This window comes from Engraulis encrasicolus, chromosome 2, assembly GCF_034702125.1.
Source record: "Engraulis encrasicolus isolate BLACKSEA-1 chromosome 2, IST_EnEncr_1.0, whole genome shotgun sequence".
NCBI lineage: Eukaryota > Metazoa > Chordata > Actinopteri > Clupeiformes > Engraulidae > Engraulis > Engraulis encrasicolus.
This window is the reverse complement of record NC_085858.1, coordinates 21545652-21568445: the sequence shown is the minus strand read 5'-3', so window position 1 is coordinate 21568445 and position 22794 is coordinate 21545652. Positions and strand designations below refer to the sequence as shown.

At 44.1% G+C, this 22794-nt stretch overlaps 1 protein-coding gene and 2 long non-coding RNA genes across 3 annotated transcripts; 2 read left to right on the top strand and 1 right to left on the bottom strand.

Moving 5' to 3' along the window:
• Nucleotides 1-175: 175 nt before the first annotated feature.
• On the bottom strand, nucleotides 176-22456 carry si:ch211-256e16.3 (kelch-like protein 20). Its single transcript, XM_063183560.1, has 12 exons — nucleotides 22254-22456; nucleotides 17930-18219; nucleotides 16499-16633; nucleotides 15344-15535; nucleotides 13783-13926; nucleotides 5419-5605; nucleotides 4410-4556; nucleotides 3169-3297; nucleotides 2639-2815; nucleotides 2282-2428; nucleotides 1598-1763; nucleotides 176-1177 (listed from the first exon to the last, which is right to left on the bottom strand). Exons 2-12 carry the CDS (start codon nucleotides 18197-18199, stop codon nucleotides 1003-1005), a joined length of 1869 nt encoding a protein of 622 aa, XP_063039630.1. The 5' UTR covers nucleotides 18200-18219; nucleotides 22254-22456; the 3' UTR covers nucleotides 176-1002.
• Nucleotides 19249-19903, top strand: LOC134461284 (uncharacterized). Its single transcript, XR_010037255.1, has 3 exons — nucleotides 19249-19391; nucleotides 19492-19591; nucleotides 19763-19903. It is a non-coding gene; the product is annotated as an uncharacterized LOC134461284 (long non-coding RNA).
• LOC134434922 (uncharacterized) lies at nucleotides 20173-21750 on the top strand. The gene is made up of 2 exons (XR_010031960.1): nucleotides 20173-20806; nucleotides 21693-21750. It is a non-coding gene; the product is annotated as an uncharacterized LOC134434922 (long non-coding RNA).
• Nucleotides 22457-22794: the final 338 nt, after the last annotated feature.

The following is a 22794-nucleotide window of genomic DNA, read 5'->3' as shown; positions in this document are numbered from 1 at the left end:
ATGGAATCACCGGTCTTAGAGTATGTCAATTTGGTCGATGTTCATTCTTGAGGTGTCCTTATTTTCTACACAATTAAAACGACTGAATGAACATCCTCCAAGATTGGCGATTCCATACGTTTGCCATGGGTTGTACATCTCTGTAGAAGGAGGTATGTAATACAATACCTCAATCCAGTTTTTAATATTCAGTACTTTATTTATTAGCACACATACTTCAGGTAGACTTTTTTTTGAGGTTTGCACATTAAACAAAACAGATTCATTAACATAACCCTTGACTTAAAGGGCAATAACCTGATTGTCTTAAAGCACTAATTAAATCCAGTGATGCTATAACCCACATAAATGGCATCTCTTTAACGCTGAGAAGTAGCAGGCATACCCATAAGGCAAAAAATGTACTAGACGTCTTTTTTTTATACATAACGGATTAATAAATACAAAAATTAACACCACAATAGAAAATACTGTACAAAAATTACTAAGCTTACAAAAAAGACTACAGAGAAACGACACAAATACTAAAATGGATGCTACAAAACAAAGCCCATTATGGGACTGTGTTCACGTCACATGTTTACACTCCAGAGCAGAATGACTTGACAAGATTACATTCACAACAGGAAAAAGAAAAACGAAACTCAATATGCTCTCCCGGGTGTGTATGTGTAAGTAACCTAGACCTCCACCCTTGGAAACTGGAATGGACCCACCTGATGAGGCATGTGGTGTGCTTAAAACCTTCACAGGAGCGAAGGATTAGTTCAAAGTCTGTTTTAGCAACTGCCCATAGTGTAACACAGGATTGGGATGTGTCTCTTAATGGAGACACCGATCTCTATGGCTGTCACTCAGTAAGGGACCGTGTGTCATCTTTGTCATTGTCGTCGTCATAATGGTCGTCTTACTCCTCGGCAAGGAAAAGTGCTGGCAGATGTTGCCTCTTCCAACCGTGCTATGACTAGTCAGGAGTGTCAGCGTAGCTGAGGCTGAGGCCCTTCACTCCACCTCCAGGAACTCGGTCTCGGTGGTGGCCCCAGGGCTGCTTCCCCCGCCAGTGTCCTTCCTCAGCTGCATGGACACGCAGCTCAGCCAGCTGCGACTGGTAGGCATCTCCCCCACGATCTCCCAGCTGTCCGACTCCTCAGAGTACCGCTCGATGGTGTCATGGTACCTGGCAACATGAGATGAGGAACAGGTTAGAACGGAATAGAACAGAATACAATACAACAGGATGGAATGGAATGGAATACAACAGAATAGAATGGAATACAACAGAACATGACAGAATAGAATTGAATAGTAGCAGCATGCATCATCTTGTGCCGTTGAGCAATAAGAGGTTCAGAAAGACAGACATAAGATGCTGACAAATAGATATACAGTATTTAAACCAAACATTTGAAAATATATTGACATGGAGATATAGCCACTGTTAATTCTTCAGCTTTTAAAGCAAAACACATGTTAGCACAAACAGAGCTTTAGGTTGCATGTATACAGCAGAGGGTCAACTCAACATTAATTCTGAGCGGTAATACAGCATGTTGTGTAGAAACACTGGAAAACAAGATGTGCGTTTTCCTCTCCGTACCTGTCCCACCCTTCCTCTCCTCCCAGGACATAAATCTTGCCGTCCACCACAGCCACGCCAGGCCGGTATCGCCTCTCCTTCATGGGGGCACACATGGTCCACTGGTTGGTCTTCGGGTCGTAGCACTCCACCTTGTCTGTGTTCTCAGTGGAGGCATGCCAGCCCCCTGCAGTCACAAGACGCAGCACAATGAGGGACATGTCAATACGAGGGCACTCATCCATCCTCTGCACGCATGGGTACTTTCTGACATAATAGTGTAACCAGTGAGACTGGTATGGATTTTGCAAATATAGGGTCCACTAAATATTTTGTATTTAGTAGTGATTTAATTAATTTTACACCCTCACAAATACGGTTTATCTAAAAGGTGCACTGTATAGGATGGCGACCAGAGAAGGTATTGCAACTATTGTGCATTGAAACTGTTCTGCCTACTGCCAAACTTTATCTTTTTAGATTTTGACCTTGATATTACATAGTGCACCTTTAAATACATGCTTTCTGGATAGAAAAATACTCGTCTAAATATTCAGTCTATTGATTACATGTCAGGTGGAAAGGTTTTACGGATTATTACTTTTATTTTTTATGCATTTTACTACTAATGGTACTACATATCACCCAAATAATGAAATCACAGGAATTCTGCAAGGATAGTACTGGTAACAGCTATCCATTTACCTATAACGTAAATCTTGCCCTTTAAGGTACAGGCAGCGGATCCAGAGCGAGCTATCTGCATGGGGGCCACCTCTGTCCAGGCGCAGGTCTTTGGGTTGTACACCTGTGCCAGATCGGTACCATCTCCGTCCTCAAGAACAGCTCCACCTGGTGGCAAAAGAGGGTAAAATGTAGGGAGAGACAGCAGGTTTTTGGACAGAGACAAAGTCCTTCTCTCTTATGTGACTAAAGACAGTCTCTGATCAAGCTTATAAACCTCCCACAGCATTCTTCAGCAGATAAGATATCTGTATCTCTGCTTTAAATGAGCTGGGAGTTGGCCGTGGCCGATTAGTGTGCAGAGCAGAGCAACTGTACCCGTGACGTAGAGAAGGCCGTCGAGTGCCACCACAGCAGGGCTTGTGACCGCCATCTTGACCGACTCCATGAACTGCCAGCTGTTGGTGTGAGGGTTGTAGCACTCCACTGTGTCCAGACGAGAGCGGCCCTCCCAACCGCCCACAGCGAACACATAGCCGTCCAACATGACCAGACCTGTGGGGGAGAGAAGATGACATGTTGGCATGCTCAGGAAAAATGCTAATCATTTTGGGTTCTTTTACAGACACCAGGCTGTTTGCAATTCTAGTGCATGTAAACCCGTTATGTGGTAAATAGTTCAATAGGAGCGACATGATGTGGATCTTTGATTTAAAAAAAAAAGAATAATAAAGAATAGCACTCTACATTGCTGAACTAATTTTTATAATGTCAGGTAACTTCGGTTCATTTCCATAAATATATATTTTAAGATGGTATTCCTTTATCATGAATACAAAGCAAGCCCTTTAGTAAAAACATGAAGACTGCTACGAGCTAAAGCTGGTGGTTTCCTGTCAGCTCCTCACCCAGTTCGGAGCGCGCTACATTCATGGGGGCCATCTCCAGCCAGGCGTCAAAGCAGGGGTCGTAGCGCCACATCTCCCGGCTGGCTGAACCGTCGGGGAACTCACCACCCGCCAGGTACAACATGGTGCCTGCGGAGAAGACGACCTCAGAGGTTACTGCTGTGGTGACAGGGCGCTCGTGCGGCGACCTGTAGCACGTTTATGTTTTTATTTTATTTTATTTTATTCTATAACACTATTTATGGTCAAGTTGAGTTCAAGTTGAAGTTGATTTCCATTACATTGCATTACACTTAGCTGACAAAGCAACTAACAGTGTTTACAGGGTATTAGTTAAAGTCCCTGGAGCAGTATGGGGTTCGGTACCTTGCTCAAGGGTACCTCAGTCATGAAGTGTGGTAGGGATTGGAAGGGTGGGATTTGAACCGGCAATCCTGCTGCCCAAGGTGTTACTTACTGCTGTAGTGACTTCCATGTCATAACACAACACATATCAAAATATTGAACATAAAAAGGTTCATTGCATATTGCAGAATGAATCCAGTGAGCAGTAAACCTTTTGTGTTCAGTTGTCTAAATGATTCTGCAGGGACCAACACCAGCATCCTTGAACAGTTTCCTGTACTCCTCGCACTGAATTAGGGAAAACAGGCTTTTCTTTTTATGCCCCATATCTATGGAATGAGTTGCAGAAGATATTATGTATGGACTCTCTGCCCTCATTAGAGACTTTTAAGAGGGAAATTAATACAGTATACACAGAGGAGTGTCATTGTTTCTGACTATGCAGCACATAGGCTACTTTTTATCTCAAAATACGTTTTATGTAAACTTATTCTTCTTAATGTGTTTTTTGTACATTTATTTTCCTTTTGTCTATGTGTTTGTCTGTGTCTGTAACTATATGTATGCTGCCATTTTGACCAGGACTCCCTGGCAGAAGAGACTGTAGTCTCAATGGGACAATCCTGGCTAAATAAAGGATAAATAAATAAATAAATAAAAGTACACTAACATTCCAACATGAAATGCACAGACACAGTACAGGTCACAAATTGACATTACAATTTTGCCAATACACTAGACAAGACCAATACCAGGTAAATATACTCTATAAGCATTACGCATCAATGTATGTGCATCAATGGTATATCACTAAGGCTACTACTAAAATACACAATTAAATAGCATATTGTAAATGTAGCGACATAAAGTTTTCATAACAGTGTCGGTTGGCTCACCTGATACAACTAAACCATGTTTACTGACAGCGAATGGGAGACAGGCGAGGCTCTTCCACTGGTTGGTCAGGGGGTCAAAACTCTCCACACTCCGCAGCACCACCTTGTCATCCTCCCCACCAACGGTCACAATCACCTCCGCTGTGCCTAGCAGGAGAGGTTTTAAGACAAAAACGTAATCAACAGCTTATTTAATTTCAATCTTTCTAATATATTTTCTATACTTTCTTTATACTTTCTATATATTTTAAGATGCAAAGCCTGATCAAATTATCAAAAAACATTGATGTGGAGTTAATCAAACCTGAAGCAGCCAGGGGTCAGTACTTAAGCTACCCATGGAGCGTCAGGGTCGGATAGCTGGGGCCTTATAGCTGCAGTATTTTCCCGTAGAGCTGCCTTTGTGGTAGCTACAGTAATTGGAGCTACAGCAATTACCTGTGGAGCATCGGGGTTGAGCTTTGCAGTAGGAACAGTACCCACCTATGGATCATCGGCGTCCAGCTCTGGGGCTGTAGAGCTGCCTTTGCGATAGCTACAGTAACTACCTGTGCTGCAACAGGGTTGAGCTCCGCAGTAGGTACAGTAAAATTACCCTTGGCCTTGGGGCATCAGAGTCGGGCTCTGCAGTAGCTACAGTACCTACCTGTGGAGCATCGGGGTCGGGCTCTGGGGCCGTAGCACTCCCCTTGTCCGTACCTACCTCCGCTCGTAATACCTACCTGCCTACTTACCTGTGGGGTGTCACGGTCGGGCTCTGTGGTAATTACAGTAATTACATGTGGAGTATCGGGCTCGGGCTATGCTGTAGCTACAGTAACCACCTGTGGAGCGTCGGGGTTGGGGTATGCGGTACCTGTGGAGCGTCGGGGTTGGGGTATGCGGTACCTGTGGAGCGTCGGGGTCGGGCTATGCGGTAGCCAAAGTAACCACCTGTGGAGCGTCGGGGGCGGGCTATGCGGTAGCTACAGTAATTAATGTGGAGCATCGGGGTTGGGGTATGCGGTACCTGTGGAGCGTCGGGGTCGGGCTCTGGGGCCGTAGAGCTCTCCTCGGCGGTCCTGTAGCAGCATGTAGTCCTTGGCCTCCGAGATCAGCCTCTGGCACGTGAGAGACTCCTTCACCACCTCCAGCCCCTCGATCACGTCGTGGATGTAGTACGGGCTTATCAGGGGCATCCGGATGTGTTCAAGCACCTGTTGCATGGCAAATGAACATGCACACGCGCGCACGCGCACGCGCACGCACACGCGCACGCGCACGCGCACGCGCGCACGCGCACGCGCACGCGCACGCGCACGCGCACGCGCACACGCACACGCACACGCACACGCACACGCACACGCACACGCACACGCACACGCACACGCACACACACACACACACACACACACACACAGAAATGCAAAAACAAACAAACAGTTGTAATTGAATACAATACAAAGGCCAAAAAGTTATTTGCTGAGAGACAGTACTGCGTAGATGTATTCAACCACTTGCCATATACACAGACACATTTGAAATGCAAGTATTTAAATGTACTGTACACAAACTACTAAGATATTATTTTGTTCCCAACTAAACAGAAAATGGGATACATAGATTATTAAAATGATAGTTGCTATTAACATAATCCTTAATACATGTGTTTTTGAGTCTTACAGTGTGGATTAGATGTATATATATTTGGATTTTGTTTGATTAATTATGATGATTTAAGTCTCCTCTCTTGTTTGAACCTCACAAATTCTACATGCCGTTCCAATATCCAGGCAGGAACATGAGCCGTACTCAAAGCAGAAGACAATGTCTAGGTTATCTGCAATAACAATAACTTTGCCTGGGTGGTTTGGACAGCCGTGTGTCCCCTTCTGAGGGGAGCTCCCCTCTACTCCGCACTGCACTGAGCTGGCTGGATTTCAGGGCTTAGCGGCTCAGTCCTACGCCTTTCAAGGCACCTGTAGTGGCCGTTTGTCAAACAAATCAAATTAAACTTAGAAATCAAACAGAACGCTTCAGGCAACATGGGCAGGTAATGTACGCAGGCAAGACAAAGGCCAATTTCCAGGCAAAGTTCTTGAGTTGATGGTGGTTTATTTTATTCCAGTTGAGCAAACACATGGCATCTCTCGCTCTGGTAAAAAACCATATGCCCATCACCCAGGTGCCTACACAGATCACCACCACTTCCTACCTATATACAGGTGTACCTGTGCCCACTATCGCCCCCAAGTGTTCAAATGATATATCGGTAAATAAATCAAAGAAAAATGACTAAAGCTATAAAGCAAAGCAAATAACTAAACAAGTAGAATTATCATTTATTATTAAAATTACCACATTACTAAAATACTAATAACTAATCATACAAAACAATAAACAAATTAACCATTAACTTTAACATTACTTAAAAAGAATAGTATAGCTCCAACATTCCGGCCCCTAATTGGGCATTATCACAATTACTGAATTATGAAAAGAGGAGCTATACAATAAGCACTAACTAACTACATCAAGCACAAATGTCTTCTTGCTGCACCTACAAAGAAAAGAGATGTTAATCAGAGAGAGAGAGAGAGAGAGAGAGAGAGAGAGAGAGAGAGAGAGAGAGAGAGAGAGAGAGAGAGAGAGAGAGAGAGAGAGAGAGCCATGCGGCCAGGTCAGTCTACGCCTGCCTCCAGCAGCAGGCACAGCTTCGTCACGGGCCTCTCCAGGACACTGGTCTTCGTTTGGAGGCGCACGGAGCGCACATGCCCCTTCACATCTGCTCTCACTTCAAGGACTCTCCCCATCATCCAAGATCCTCTTGGAGCTGTAGCATCTGCCACAAGAACAACATCTCCAGGTATAAGGTTTCTTCTTCTTTCTGTCCACTTCTGTCTCTGAGTGAATGGAGCTTCATCTGGCAACACCCTCTCAGCAGGCGAGTCTAGAAGTAAGGCAAGTCTTGTTCTAGGAGCTTTCCTCTGTTGAGTCTGGTCTCTCTTGATCTCCGGGTCAGCAGCAGGAATCAACTGAAGGCCATCATCCAATACAGGCCACTGCTCCTTGGACTTGTAGAGAAATTCAGGTCCCTCCATCCAGCTCCCCTGATCGACATCAGTTGCCTCTTTGATGACTGCAATTCTTTCCAATTTGGGCAGTAGCTCATTCTGCAGCTTGAGGTCTACTCTTGACATTTCAATCTGCTCCTCTGATGCTCTTTCGGTGAGGTCATGGTGATGCTGTTTTACAGGAATTCCTTGCAGGTGTTCAACAGAGATGTAATTTGCTGCTACAGAAGAATAGCCACGTTTGCTTCTGCAGCTGCCACCATTATAGATGAACCAACCAACCCGAGTTCGGGTGGCGTACGAGCCGTCATTCTGGCTGTTTATCACCTGCCAAGGCTCCAAGATTTTAGATGCATCAGTTCCTATCAACAGTTCAACATCTGCATGAATGTCATGAAGTTTTACATCTTTAAGATAAGGCCATTGAGCAATGTCAGCTTGTCTGGGAATGTTAAGTGTAGACACGGGCATACTCTTTTGAGTTAAAACATCAGGAAGCTCTATAAAATCTTCAGCATCCATGCCAGACACCTCCAGCCCTGACAGTATGTGAGCATCGACAACTTTCTGTTGGCCCATAGTTTTTAGAAGAATGTTTGTCTTCTCACCTCGCAGCTTCAGCTTTCTTGCCATGTTTTCTGTGCAGAACGTTCCAGAACTGCCAGGATCAAGAAACGCATATGTCTCTGTGGTCTTGTTGGTCAGTTTGCTTCTGACTTTCACAGCAACAATGGAAAAGGTGGAGTGTTCTACTCCGGCCCCGATATGGCTACATGTCTGAGAGGGCACATTTGAATCGGTTGAAGGGTTGACAGATGTACCTGTATTCTGTTTTTCTATGTGAAGGACTCTGGGGTGTTTCTTGTGACATACATGGCAATTCAAACGTCTCCGACAGTTTTTGCTTATATGGCCTATTCTGAGGCAACCGAAACAAATGCCCTTGTCCTTGATGAAGTTTATTTTGTCACTATGTGCTTTGGCTTGAAACTCTGAGCACTGATTCAATGTGTGGTTACTCTGCAGGCAAAAGAGGCAGCTACGAGAGGAGTTGGTGTTATTCCTTGTTTGTCCTGAAAGCTGCGCCATAGAGTCTTGGCTGACAGGAGTTACATTTGTGGCAAAACTGCTTTCCTTTCTCTCACTAAGCTGACTGCGGCTGGATGCTTTGGTGTGAGAAGTGGGCTGAGGATCTTGAATGTTTCCAAAAATTGGATCTAAAGCTATTTTAACTTGTCTTTCAATAAAATTAACAAGATCAATGAACATAGCTCTTTGTCCTCTTTTTTCCAGCAGATCACATGCAAAATACCTCCATTTTTCTCTTAATCTGTAAGGAAGTTTCAGGATTATGCTCCGCATATTGGAAGGTATGTCAAGATCACTCATGTACATTACTTGTTCCATTAAGTTTGAACACCCTCTAAGAAATAAAGAGAGTGCTTGTAATCCTTTCACATCCTCACTTTTTACTGGTGCCCAGTTCATTATTTTTTCCAGATAAGCAGATGCAATTTTGTGTTCATCTCCGAAGTGCTGTGCAAGGAGGCTTTTGGCTCTTTGGTAGCCTTGATCTGGGGGAAGATGTTGGCAACTATGCACCAGGTCCCTTGGATGCCCCCTGGTGTACTGTTCAAGGAAGTGCAAACAGTCAATCGCATTGTCCGTCTTCATTTCCACTCCATTTTCAAAGGCCCTAATAAATGACTGATATTGGAGAGGATCTCCATCAAAGACAGTGAGATTTCGTGCAGGCAGAGTTGATGATATATTTTGCTGAACTAACAATGCAGTGATTTCATTTTGTTTTTGCATAATGTTCACCATATCAATTGTGTTGTTTCCAGTTTGAGTTTGTGAATTTAAATTGCTTCCTATTTGATGTCCGAGGAGAGAGCAGTGCGTCTTACTTGTGGCGGCATTACATTCATTTGCGCAGCAGGTCTTTGCTTTGGTCTGACTACTGGTGCAGCAGGGAAGGCAAGGATATTTGCATGAGGAACAAAGTCGCTGTCTTGGGGATTTAGTCCGGTGGAGTTTTGGGCTTTACTCTTTTTCAAATAAGAGTTCATTCCATCTGATCGTTTTGAACCACACTGAGATGATTTACTTTCTAAGACCTCTAGCTTTGCTGTGTTTGCTGCCAAGTCAGTTTCCAGCTCCAATTGTTCCTTTTCCCTGCGTAATTGTTCCGTTTCTCTCCGTAGCCTTTCTTCTTGCGCTTCAATTTCATGTTTCCTTTTCAACAGGTCGGAACGTTTCAAAAGAGCCATTCTCTCGGATTCCGCCTTTGCGCGCGCCTTGGATGAAGAGGTTGATGCGCCTGTTGCGCGTGATTTTGCAGTACTAGATTTTACACTCAACACATTTGAAATGCTGTCTTCGGGATTTATCCCATCATCAAGACAGTCTGTGTCATGAGGCTCTTTTGACTGCGAGTATGGTTTGCCACTTTTAGACAGCCACTCCTTTATCTCCTCAGTAAATGCTCGACATGATGTGATTTTATCCTCAAAGTTTTTGATGTTGGTGATAAGTTTTTGATCATCTTCTGGTAGAGGCAATTCCATGAATGTCTCATGCACATTGAGCGCCTCCTCGTAGCACTGAATGAACAAGGCCAGCTGCGCGTTCACGGCATCAGATTTTCCACCTGACTCAATTAGGCCGCGGATTTTATCCATAAACTTTTTAGCTTGCTTAATTTTTGCAGAGCGAGTTTCTTGACAAGTCTGTATGTAAAAGCATATTCCTTTAGGTGTTAATTTAATCGACCGTTTTGATTCAGGCCTTTCCAATCCGGATTTCGCTTCTGCGTCGGACATTTTGCTACAAACTTATAATTTTGAATAAAGTTCTGAATCTGAATGCGGCAATGGTGACGAGCAGAAAGTGCCGAATTTTATCGTAAGCAATGTTCTTATAAAACAAGCAAGTCCTCTTCACCGACACAGGTTGTGAATGCACAGGCTTCTTATCATGCCTTTTTATGAATGAAGGTGGCCGGGCGCGTAAATACAAAGCGCGCAGCAGTCAAGGCAGCCAGTTTTAACTTTTTAAAAGTCCAAACAACTTTTCAATGTAATCATCTTCACCGTTTTCCTATACGGCGTTTAACTCCTCAGCAGTGCACATATCACGAGTTGTTCTTTGTTCTGGGCAAGGCCTTCCTCCCTCACGCCAACAAACAATCCATGAAAGATGAACTCACAAATCCTTTTTCCATCGGATATTCCAATAATGTCCGAGATCCAGATCCAAGGAAAGTTTTCATTAATCCATAGGCGCAGACTTTTCCTTGATCCAGTTCTTAGTTGGGTAGGTTTTTTACTTGTGTAGTGGCCGTTTGTCAAACAAAATCAAATTAAACTTAAATCAAACGGAACACTTCAGGCACCATGGGCAGGTAATGTACGCAGGCAAGACAAAGTCCAATTTCCAGGCAAAGTTCTTGAGTTGATGGTGGTTTATTTTATTCCAGTTGAGCAAACACATGGCATCTCTCGCTCTGGTAAAAAACCATATGCCCATCACCCAGGTGCCTACACAGATCACCACCACTTCCTACCTATATACAGGTGTACCTGTGCCCACTATCGCCCCCAAGTGTTCAAATGATATATCGGTAAATAAATCAAAGAAAAATGACTAAAGCTATAAAGCAAATGTAGCGGGTGCTAAAAGAGCCCTGTGCCTTTAATGACGAGGACTCTCGTGAACGCGCTTGGGGCACGAGCCGGGGGGTGTGCGAGCCGCGGGAGAGAAGTGAAGGAGAATCGGGAAGATGAAGTGAAGTAAAACGTTGTTGAAGATGAAGTGAAGTACGACCGGGGATCGTGGCGTGAATGAATGTTGGACGAGCTACAGTGAATTATCAGTTCGGTAATGTCAAATAGTTTTACTGTTGTCTCATGTCGTTTCGTTTTTGTCAGAAAAACGTTTGTTTTGTTAGCGCGCCGAGTAACGGTCCTGGCGTTGGAGTAGGGAGCTCCTATTAGCTTGTCTAGAGTAAACGGGAACGGTGGTACTGTATTTCGAGGAACAGCGCGGTGACAGACACCAGGAAGGGTGTAAAGGTGCGTGTGCCCGTTATACTGACCAAGTTTATCCATAGTTACTCCCTCACCTTAAGAGTCGTTATTTTTGTTTTGTTACTCTTCGCCGTAGCGATAGCTATCATTAGCTTCGTTGCCCTCTCTTCCTGAACGTTCTCAAGCTACAGTTGCCCTGTGAAGAACGGAGCGGGTTTCCCTAGCATCCGTCTGTGTTTTACCCTGCCATCCAGCCCAGCATCGTGACGGGATTTGGTCGTGGGTTGGTAACTATTCACACACACACACACACACACCACCACACGTACACTTACCATAACATTCGCCGGGTCACCTGGACTGAACTGAACTGAACTGTTTCTCGTGTTGGCCCGTGCGACGTACACACACACACGCACACACGCAACGCCCATAACACTCGCACTCTCGCAGGGTCTGAACTGAACTGAACTGAATTCGCGTTGACCCTCGAGACACACACGCGCCCATAACACTCGCAGGGTCAACTGGACCGAACTGAACTGAACTTGCGTTGACCCTCGCGACACACATCCACACACCCACTGGTACAAAGAGAGAGACTTCGGGCCTCAGAGCGAGCCTCCACCACCCACACACACACGCACACACACACTGGTACAAAGAGAGAGACTTCGAGCCTCCGAGCGAGCCTCCACACACACACACACCCACACGTTACCGTGCGCAGCACAGCCCACTGCCTACTGAAAGGTCTGAGTGATTGTACTGAGCCTACTCTCATGTAATTCCATGTCTTCATTTAACCCTCTGTGAAGTGTACTTGCCGCTCTGGTTTAAATGGTCAGGAATTAAGAAGTATTGTTATCAGACACTGAAGGTTGTTGTTTTGAGTATTGATACAATGTACTTTGACTCTTACTGCAAAGGGTGAACTTTTATGCCTATTTCAGAACGTGTTTGATATTTTTTCTCTGTTATATTGAGTATTATTGCCTAAGAGGAATTCTTACACCCGGTTGGGAAAGTGTCAATAATACTTAAATAATTACATATTGAGTATTCTCATCTGGGAGGGGGGGGAATTCTTATATCTGGTGTTTACTACTTTGTTCATTACAAATTGATTATTTTAACTGCCTTTTCCTTGCCTTCTTAATTGCCTGTGCTATAATATAATTAGCAGTATTAAGTTGTGTGTCAGATATTTAGTATTGTAGCGCTTAAATCTGCTCTAGGCAGTAATAGTAGTTCTCCTCATAATCATTTTCAGGTTAATCTAGCCTACTCTATCCTGGGGGTAGGGGCGCCTCACTTGGGTAGCTGGTTTAGGATAGTAGTGGGGTGGTGACGGGTGGGCTGGGACACACCTCACCACATACACCTTCAGGCAGGCACCGGACATTACTGGAGCCCACTCTACCAAACCCGAAGGAGCTACCCAAGACAAACATTGCTGCCAGTCTGGGAGTAGTGAGGCCATTAGTATTGGGCGTGGGGGACCTAGATCCCGTCCCGTCCTGTACTCCCCACGGTACGAGATAATTAACCCCTACAAGGCGGCGGTAAACTCCCGTCCGCTACACAAAGCAAATAACTAAACAAGTAGAATTATCATTTATTATTAAAATTACCACATTACTAAAATACTAATAACTAATCATACAAAACAATAAACAAATTAACCATTAACTTTAACATTACTTAAAAAGAATAGTATAGCTCCAACAGCACCCTTTGCTGATATAAACAGAATTAGGCTGGCCGCCACTTCTGTCGGCTTAAGGCCCAGACAACACACAATATGCAGAAGTAATACAGTTTATTGTGAAAAATGACGTTATGTTTTTATTTACTGTGCTACAAATGGTTATTTATGCCAGTTTGTGCCATGTACTTTAGTAATTTATGTGCAACATGCTGCCCACAGTTAACCATCTTCCTTGTCCAGCATGATATTCAGTGATATTTGCATACCAACGTGGATTTCTGCCATTCAATTCTTTACTCTATCTCTATTTTAAAGGATTTCTTGTGTGGGGGAGGCATTGACAAACGCACGCACGCGCACGCACACGCACACGCGCACGCGCGCACACACACACACACACACACACACACACACACACACACACACACACACACACACACACACACACACACACACACACACACACACACACACACACACACACACACACACACACACACACGAGTGTGTCACAGAATGTGACTAATTGACATGGGGCTGTCTATCAGAAAAGAGCAGTCTATCTGTCCATCACACACCTTCTCAAAGCTCTGTCTGCGTGAGGTGGTCTTGTTCAGCCAGAGCATGGCCGCTTCAAACACCGTCTCCTCTTTTGGCACATTCAGGTGGTCACTGGAGATGATCTCTGTCAGCTTGTCGGCACACAGGGACAGGAACTCCTCCTGGTGGGGTGGTGGTGTTGGGGTCAAATGAAGGTCATGTCGACGACACCCATCACAAATGTCAACACATCAGCAAAACAAACAAACAAACAAAGACTAGAAAGCGCATGGACAGAGTAGACTTTGACCAAGCCATGGCTCCCAATCTCTCAAAAAATAAATAAATCAATAAAGAAAAATGTGAAGAGTCCTGGATCCAGAAAGGGTTCTGAATAGTGAAAAAATTAAAATACTCAAGACTGCTTAAGGTAAATGAAAAATGATAATTCTGAAATAATTGTTTGAAAAGTCTTCTGTAAACAGACTTCAGAAATCAATATTATTTAATGAAGTCATCATGAAATCTCCAATGTACAGCCCTACTGTACAGTAAATGTAAACAAGTAAATGCTATGCTCTATGCCTAGGCATGAAAGTTGAGATGTGACAATAAAACAAGAGGATGGGAGATTGTTTTTTAGATCTTAAGCAATATCAGTACAGTTGCATTCATCACGTTGATGCTCTTATCCAAAGCCACTTACTGTTATTACAGATTACTGAAGTGAAGCTAAGTCCCTGGAGCTACATGGGGTTAAGTGTCCTGCCAGTATATACTTAAAGAATCTCTGGTCTTGTTCAAGGGCACTTCAGCCATGGATGAAAGTGTAGGAACACACATTCTTCCTACTGATAGGGGTGAGATTCAAAAAGTGCAATCATTCAATCTGAAGACCAACTCCTTCATAACCGCAAGTCCACAGCTGTTATATACCATCAGTGATGGGCAAAATGGATTCATTAGTTACAATCTAGTGACACGTACTCGTTTAGCCGTCCAATTCAGCCTGGTGATTGGCTGGTTGAATTGGACAGGTAAAACAAGATCAGTTGGAATATGTGTGCCTTAGATTGTACCTAATGATTCCATTTTGCCTACCACTGTATAAAATACGGTATGTGTCCAGTCACTGGTGGGGTTAGGTGCCTTGCTCAAGGGCACCTCACCCACAGAGTGAGATAGGGAGTGGAAGGCTGGGATTCGAACCTACAAAGTCTCTGATCTAAAGCTCCCCTCTCCTTAACCCCAAATCCACGGCTGCCCGTTCTGTTCTCGGTCACCAGTGGTCCTGATCGCATCTGTTGGTAGACGGTGCTGTAGTGCTGCTGGATGTAGTCCATGCTGAAAGTGTAGGAACACACATTCTTCCTACTAATAGGGCTGAGATTTGAAAGTGCAATCATCCAATCTAAAGACCAACTCCTTCATAACCACTAGTCCACAGCTCCCATCATTGCATACAAAACACTGGTGTATCTGGTCACCAGGGGCCTATACTACAAAGCTGGTTCTGGAGTAAACCAGGTTAAGTTAAGATGTAAATCAACATGCTTTACTCCTGAACCAGCCTTGTGAGCCCAGCGGTCCTGATCTCACCTGTTGGCAGACGGTGCTGAAGTGCTGCTGGATGTAGTCCATGCTGCGCTTCTCCAGCTCGTGGCAGGAGTGGGCCTCGGCGAAGCAGTGGATGCCCACGCAGTTCATCTCGTCCATCTGGCGCTCCATGAAGCGGCAGCAGGCCTCGCGCACCGCCATCACGTCCAGCAGGTTAGCCGCCGCCAGCAGAGCCTGCAGCGAAAAGATTGGGGGCACGGCTCTAAATTAACACCAACCCACCGGTCAAATGTTGCTGAAATTTCAGTTTGGCTGGTAGAAAATACCAACGGACTAGCCACTTACATCCATTAGAGAGTGTTTGTTTAGCAAGTAAGATTAACATCAACCACAACCAGCCATTTTAGCTGGTGATGAAAAAAAAATATTTAGAGTGATGGACGGGGGTATGAGGAGGGTGTAATTCAGGGCGTCAAACTCATTTCGGTTCAGGGGTCACATACAGTCGATTTGACCTCAAGTCGGCCTGACCAGCAATTTAAAAGCAATATATGGCCAATTTCTGCTTTATGACGGAATCACATTGGTAGTCTTTCACATCAAGGTGGATGTCAGAGGCTATATCAGGAGCATTGACTGTAAATCGTGAGCAAAAAAGATACATTCGTTCTTAAGTATTGGAAACCTGAAATCTCAGGAACCTTCAGCACCTCTGTAATGGGCTAAAGACTCGCATCTTTTGACACTTAGTAGTAGTTTTTCTTATCTTTAAAAGTCTGGGGTCGAATTAAACCATTTGGCTGGCCGCGTCCAGCCCCCGTACCTTATGTTTGACACCCCTAGTGTAATTACTGAGAACATCATGGTTCAGTGGTCCAAGGTGCTGTACTATAAACCTGCTAGGGACCCAGACTCGGGTATGACCTGAGGTCCTTTCCCAATCCTTCCCTGTCTCCCTCTCCTTTCCTATCATTCTCTCTGACTGACATCCAAAAATGGCATAAAAGGCCATAAATATTAAAAAAGAAAGAAGGAAAGAAAGAAAGAAAGAAAGAAAGAAAGAAAGAAAGAAAGAAAGAAAGAAAGAAAGAAAGAAAGAAAGAAAGAAAGAAAGCATCTTCTTCCACACTGGTGCCAAATCAATATCTTTCACCAGTTCCTCAACAGAAAAAGCTTACTTTAGGGAGCCGACCCTACCTGCACATTGGCCTTGGAGATGACCACCTCGGCCGTGTAGGCGTAGCTGACCAGCATGCCGATCATCTGGGGCTCCACGCCGTTGATGGCCACGCGCTCCTGGCGCGACTCCATCAGGTCAGTGGAGAACATGGCCTGTGGATGGGATGGACGTCGGAATTAATGTGAATGTTACAGATGCCAACTAGCGAAGTTTGGCTCCCTCCTGAAGCCTCATACAGTATTGGTAGGGCTAACCAATCGGTCTGGACTTTTAGCTCAGCGGTATCACATGCTGTACCTCCCATGCTGAACTGGGTTCGAGCCCCAAGTGGCAAACTGCTCAGGAGGGCCTCTCCTTGTTTGTTGTTTACTTGTAGAAGGGAGGATGAAACTTTGCATGCAATATGTAAAGTCATCCTGGTCTACGTGATCTAGTGTTACATTGGTGTTGGATAGTAATATAGATTTGATAGAATGTGTGTGTGTGCGTCTGTGTGTGTGTGTGTGTGTGTGTGGGTGTGGGGGGGGGGGGGGAGTTCAGAGTGTTGTGTGTGTGTGTGTGTGTGGTGATGGAGGAGGTGCAGTTGAGTGTGTGTGTGTGTGTGTGTGTGTGTGTGTGTGTGTGTGTGTGTGTGTGTGTGTGTGTGTGTGTGTGTGTGTGTGAGGGAGCGAGGTGGGTGGAAGTTGACTATGTGTGTAAGGGGGAGGGGGTGCTATGGTATTAGTGGATGACTGAACGAGTGACTGTACATTAATATAGGATTAGGTATGTGTATGTATATTGCCTGTCTTCTTAGATTGAATGAATGCTTGGATGAATGGATAGGTTGTATTTTAAAACAACATTAAAACAGTTTTTTATATTTTACTTTAAAAGCCTTTCTAGGGACGGGCATTGGAAATTAGCCTATGGCTACAAATGCTATGATACTTATCTGTTAGGTTGTTGTACAGCCTACATGATGTGTATTTGTCCCTTCTCAAATAAACCATAACTGAGCTGAATAACAAAACAAACAAACGGAAAAAAGTGGTGGGGGGGTGGGGGATGTCCCTCTGTGGGAGTGAGTGATACAATGCGATGCCATAGGCTACATGCCAAATTGTCAAATTCTATCTGTGTGGTTTATACTGCACATGGGAAGCACATGCTTGGAAAAATGCATGATAGACCTGAATGTATGCATGAACTGAGTGGGTTTCTGAGGCGGCAAAGTTGCCCTCCAGCTAATATTGCACAGATATTCCTGCAAAATGGCACTAAACATATTGTTGCATGTTGAATGGTTGCTTTCATGCCAAATTCCTCTCTCCAATGAGGGATAACTTTGATGCCACATCAAGTGATTCAGGCATACTATATGTAGCCAATTGTACACTAATGTTGAAAAATTGCAGAAATATATAGCACGCTTTGTATGCAGATAGACATTTCCATGTAGCAGTTACCTGAAAATAAGAGCTGAAGGACGCCAGCACGATTCTATGGCACGGGAACTCCTGTCCTCCGCAGCACAGTGTCACATCACAGAAGGCATTGTTCAAGCGCAGACTGTTGAGGCCTTCGAGCACCTTGTTGGGATGGCGAGCCTCCACAAAGACATACTCCTCACTGTCCAGGGAGGCGAGGGGGAAACCGTCTTCTTGAAGAACGGGAGACGGAGGAAGAGTTGCCGTGGCAGGGGAGGTGGCCGATGCGTTCACGGCCATTATTTCCATATTCTGATGGTTCTGTCACGCTGGTTAGGGACGGAAGAGCGTAACCATCCAGCATGACTTTACAGTATCTCATATGTCGAGATGATGAATTTGTAGCTCGCGTTCACAGACGAGCCGTATGAGTACTAAATCAGAAATAGTCAACAGCAGGGGTAATGACAGTATCACGGACTATGACTGCCAAACGACAGGGAAGAAGTGTATCAAATATCACCACAACTGACTTATCATCTCACATTAAAGCCAATTCAGTAGTGAAAAACGTTTACTAACGCTTCACTTCATAAAATACACGATGATATACTGCTCCAGTAGAAGAATGAAACAATTAATAAGATTTTCAAGCCCTTTACACCTTTGAAAATGTTGTGAAAGGGGGTGGAACTATATCGCGCATTCCCAGACAGCACGAAGCATCTTGCCGACGTTGGCTATTGGGCGGCGACATCGGGGAAACGTCGAGGCCTTTTTTTGCCTTATAATCGTCATGCCAATTAGGTTGGTTTTAGATCGGCAAAATAGCGGCAGAAAAGACGGTTTCCTGCCATGGTTTGCCGATGGTTTGCCAACTTAACCCCGACATCGGCAGTACGACGCTTTGCCGATCAATTCCCTGCAGTTCCCTTCCGATGGTTTGCCAATGGTTTGCCAACATAACCCCAACCATCGGCAACGCGACGTTTTACCGAGCAATTTCCTAATGTTTCCTCCCGATGCTTTGCCAACTTAACACCGACCATCATCTGACAATGTCCTAAACACAGTTTGCCGATGGTTTGCCAACCTAACCCCGACCATCGGCAACGCGACTCTTTGCAGATCATTTGAAGACCCCACAACCAAAAGCCAGCGCCTGCTTGCTTGCAACCTGAGCAGCGCGAGCTCTGTTTGAAATTATTTCAGTTGTCAAGGGAACGAACATTTTCCGTTTACTTTACTGGACGTCGCAGCAGTAGTATTAGCCACCGCAATCGTTTTTAGTTAGGCATTACCATTATTTCTGTTTGAAATGTAGGTTTCAGCATTACAAGTCAGGCTTGATTTAAACATTAAATTAGGTTGCTGAAATAAATCTCTTCACCTGTCATGCTGTCTCGAATGACCTCCTCATCGAATTTCTAATCGATATCCGACCTCACTTTTTCTTACCGTTAGCAAGTTAGCTAACGTGTCAAACGTACCCAGCAACCAGGTGAGTTTTTGTTTGTTTTTTTAAGTTATAGTTTGAGATGTCACATTGTATGTAGGTCGTGTGTAGTCTAACAGCGTTTTCTATTGTAATACAAATGTAGGCATACTGCTCCCGTAATCAAGTTTCCTGCTGGAGTCGGGCTGTTGATTCTTGTCTAGCCCATGATGACTGGTTGAAAGGACATTACAAAATAGGCTACGGTATGTAACACAACGATTTTCTTTGTTGAACTTGCAATGCTCAGGAAACACACGCCACGTGAAGTGAGATAAAATAATATTGCATCACATTCATAGCCCTTACTTATAAGTAAGTTAAAGAACTCCTGAGTTCATAGCCTTCACTGCAATGTGTTGCTCTCGTTTTCACAGTCAATTCACCACAAGTCAAAATCAGATCAACAGACAGGGACATCGGCCTTCTCTTGGGAATATGCCAGATATGCCATAACAAGAAAAAATGGTAAGTCTATCACTACATAAGATCCATAACAAAATACTATTAGTTAAATCTTAAATGTGACCTGGTGGTATTTGCGTGAATGCTTCTGTTGCACACTTAATGAATAAGGTCCTCAAGTGTGTAGAGTTTCGCTGAGTTCGTTGTTTATTTACATTTTCCTCAGCATAACTGTACAGCTGACACCGCTGCCTTCTGTATCATAACAAAGCCTGTCACTTCCACGTTTCGTTCTTCTAGTCACTGGCTACTGCACCAGAGAGAGTCTCTGCACTCATTGCTGGTCCTATGATGCCATCTATTGGCGAAACCACCCCCTCAACCCTGTTTATGCTGCACTGTACCTATTATAACCAGTTTTTATATAGATCATTATTTGAAATACTATGAGAGCCTTTCTGTTAGGATACTGTACAGCAGGGATGGGCAACTGGAGGCTCGGGCGCCACATGCAGCCCAACTTCTCACTTTAAAAAAAAAGAAAAAGGACAGTTTTTAACCCCCTATAAATCAATAGTGTAAGCATTCCGGTATAAATAAACAAAAAGTGAAGTATCCTTTTGTAAATTCTCTCAAGTGCGTGGTGATGTGGTTGTGGTAATTAAAAATGTTGGCCCACCTTACAATGAAAGTTGCCCACCCCTGCTGTACAGCCTACATCACTTGTACATGTCCTTACCAAATAGGACACTAGCTAGCTAAATGTAACTAATATGGTATTGTGAAAGTTATATGCCTAAATGTAAACCATAATATTAAATTGTGATGGACAGAAATCAACTAAACCAACATATTACATTGTGAATGTAGTTGCGCAGTGATACTGAGACCGACTTATTCCTGTCTTTATTTGCCAGGCTTCTACACTTGCCCTCAGAGTTCACATATGGTCAAGTGCACAGGTGGCCAGCCAGGTTCAGACTGATACTGGTAACAAGAGGAAAACATGCTGATTGGTAAGTGAGATCCCTCCTAAAAAAAATCCACACAGCACAACAAGTAAGCCTAGTTTGTGGTATCAAATGTAAAATGTAAGTTTCATCAAAAAGTTGTAGAACACATCTGAATAAATTGTAGGCCATCAAAGTAGTGAATGGGCAGGGAAAACACAACCAGTAGGATTATGAATTACTTTGACTCAGCACAGCACAGCAGATGTGATGCTACCATTCCTTGGGAATATGACACAGAGGTCTGCTATTCCATTGTAAATATTGACTGGAAATGTTCATGTTTCAACTGTTTAAAAACATTGGACTCAGGGGAAAAAATCTCTAGGTGTATATAGGTGAAAGCCCACCTTTGCCATTGTGACACAGCACACAAGTATACACTGCACACAACGAAATTGCATTTTATGCCTCACCTGTGCAAGGGGGCAGCCTACATTGGCATCCCAAGGGAGCAGTATGTTGCAGTGTGGCGGGAAGGTACCATGCTTGGGGTACCTCAGTCATGGAGGATGGAGGAGAGAGCACTGGTTAATTACTCCCTCCACCAACCTGGCGGGCTGGGAGATGAACCAGCAACCTTTGGGTTGTTCAGCCCTGGGCTACAGGACACCCTAACCGCTTACCAATGACTGCCCCACTTATCCATGACTATATAAAAAATACCACAGAGTAGCGAGTACACTTTTAAATTAAAAGGGTCAATATAGATGATAGACTTTTCATCCACAGGCAGGACTTAGGCTACACACAGTAGATGGTGAAATCCTGCTTACAAAAACTGTTCTCAATAAATAGTTGTAAACTTTTGACATGTCAAAGTCATAGCCTAAACTGTAAAGGGTGATTTTCACATCCAGCCCATGTTCACAATTTTTTTTTTCTCCTGCAGGAATGATTCAACGATGGACATTTTGCTTAATTGTGGAAAAAATAAATGGAAAAACGTCTATGATTTCTTGTGTTTTCATTGGTGAGGCATATGGTGAAGCAGGAAGACCTCAAATAAGGCGGAATTCCACTGCAGCGGTGAGAACATTCAGACGTCTTTTTGTTTATGGAAAGAGCTGATTTTCTGGCATGCTAGGTGATTTTCGGACATGCTAGTTTCATAACTGCAACCTAAAATCAGCTGTTCCTCGAGACGTCCGGATGCTTTCCTCGCGCAGATGGGATACGTCGAGTAGGTCGTAATTAAGTCGTAATTAAATCGGTTAAACATTGGCTCATGAGCGGATATAAGGCGGGCAACCGTCGGCTCATGGTAGGACTATAAATAATTATATCGGCATAACGTTGGCTCTCCATCGCCTGTCGCCTATTTGCCGACGTCTGCCCAACATCTTGCCGATGAGCAAACGGTCCTTTCAAAGACGTCGTGCCGATGTATTTTACATCGGGCAAAAAGCATCTTGCCAACGTTGGCAAGACGTAAGTGTGCTGTCTGGGTTACCTCTTACAGATGGTTCATGCTCATCCAGATCCAGTGTTTTCGTCAACTCAGCTGATACTTCAGTCGCGTACATCGAGAGAGGCCAACAAAACAGGCATCGTGGTGAGGAATCAGATGTCAAGATTACCCATTAGACATATTTAGCAGGCAGATCTTCTCACTTCTGCCAGTGTCGAGCCCAAATTGTTTATGCAGAGTCGTGACGCCATGTCTTCTTCTCTTAATATACTTCGAAGACCATCTCAGAAATATAACAAATTACTGCCACCTGGTGGACCTGGACATAAATAACCCCTTTGTCACTTTCTAATTTTGAGAAAAAAAGCATTATGCCCATCTATGAATTGATTTTGAACATGTCTATACTTTCGCCTTGTGCGTAATGAGGTCTCCAAAATGCCCTGGGCAAAATAGTGGCATATGTACAAAGTCATCTATTATCATGTGTGTTAAATTTACACAAAACATTATGAACACTGACCATCAAATTCATGAAAACTGTCTGATTTCATTCATGCGCAGGCCTGCTAAAACATTCAGG

Excerpts from the sequence above, each read along its gene's own strand:
- si:ch211-256e16.3 (XM_063183560.1), bottom strand. The coding sequence starts at position 18,199 with ATGGAAATAATGGCCGTGAACGCATCGGCCACCTCCCCTGCCACGGCA. Across the intron at positions 16,634-17,929 it reads CCTTCAGCTCTTATTTTCAG|GCCATGTTCTCCACTGACCT; the intron begins GTAACTGCTACA and ends TCCCATCCACAG. Across the intron at positions 15,536-16,498 it reads TCTCCAAGGCCAATGTGCAG|GCTCTGCTGGCGGCGGCTAA; the intron begins GTAGGGTCGGCT and ends TTTTCGCTGCAG.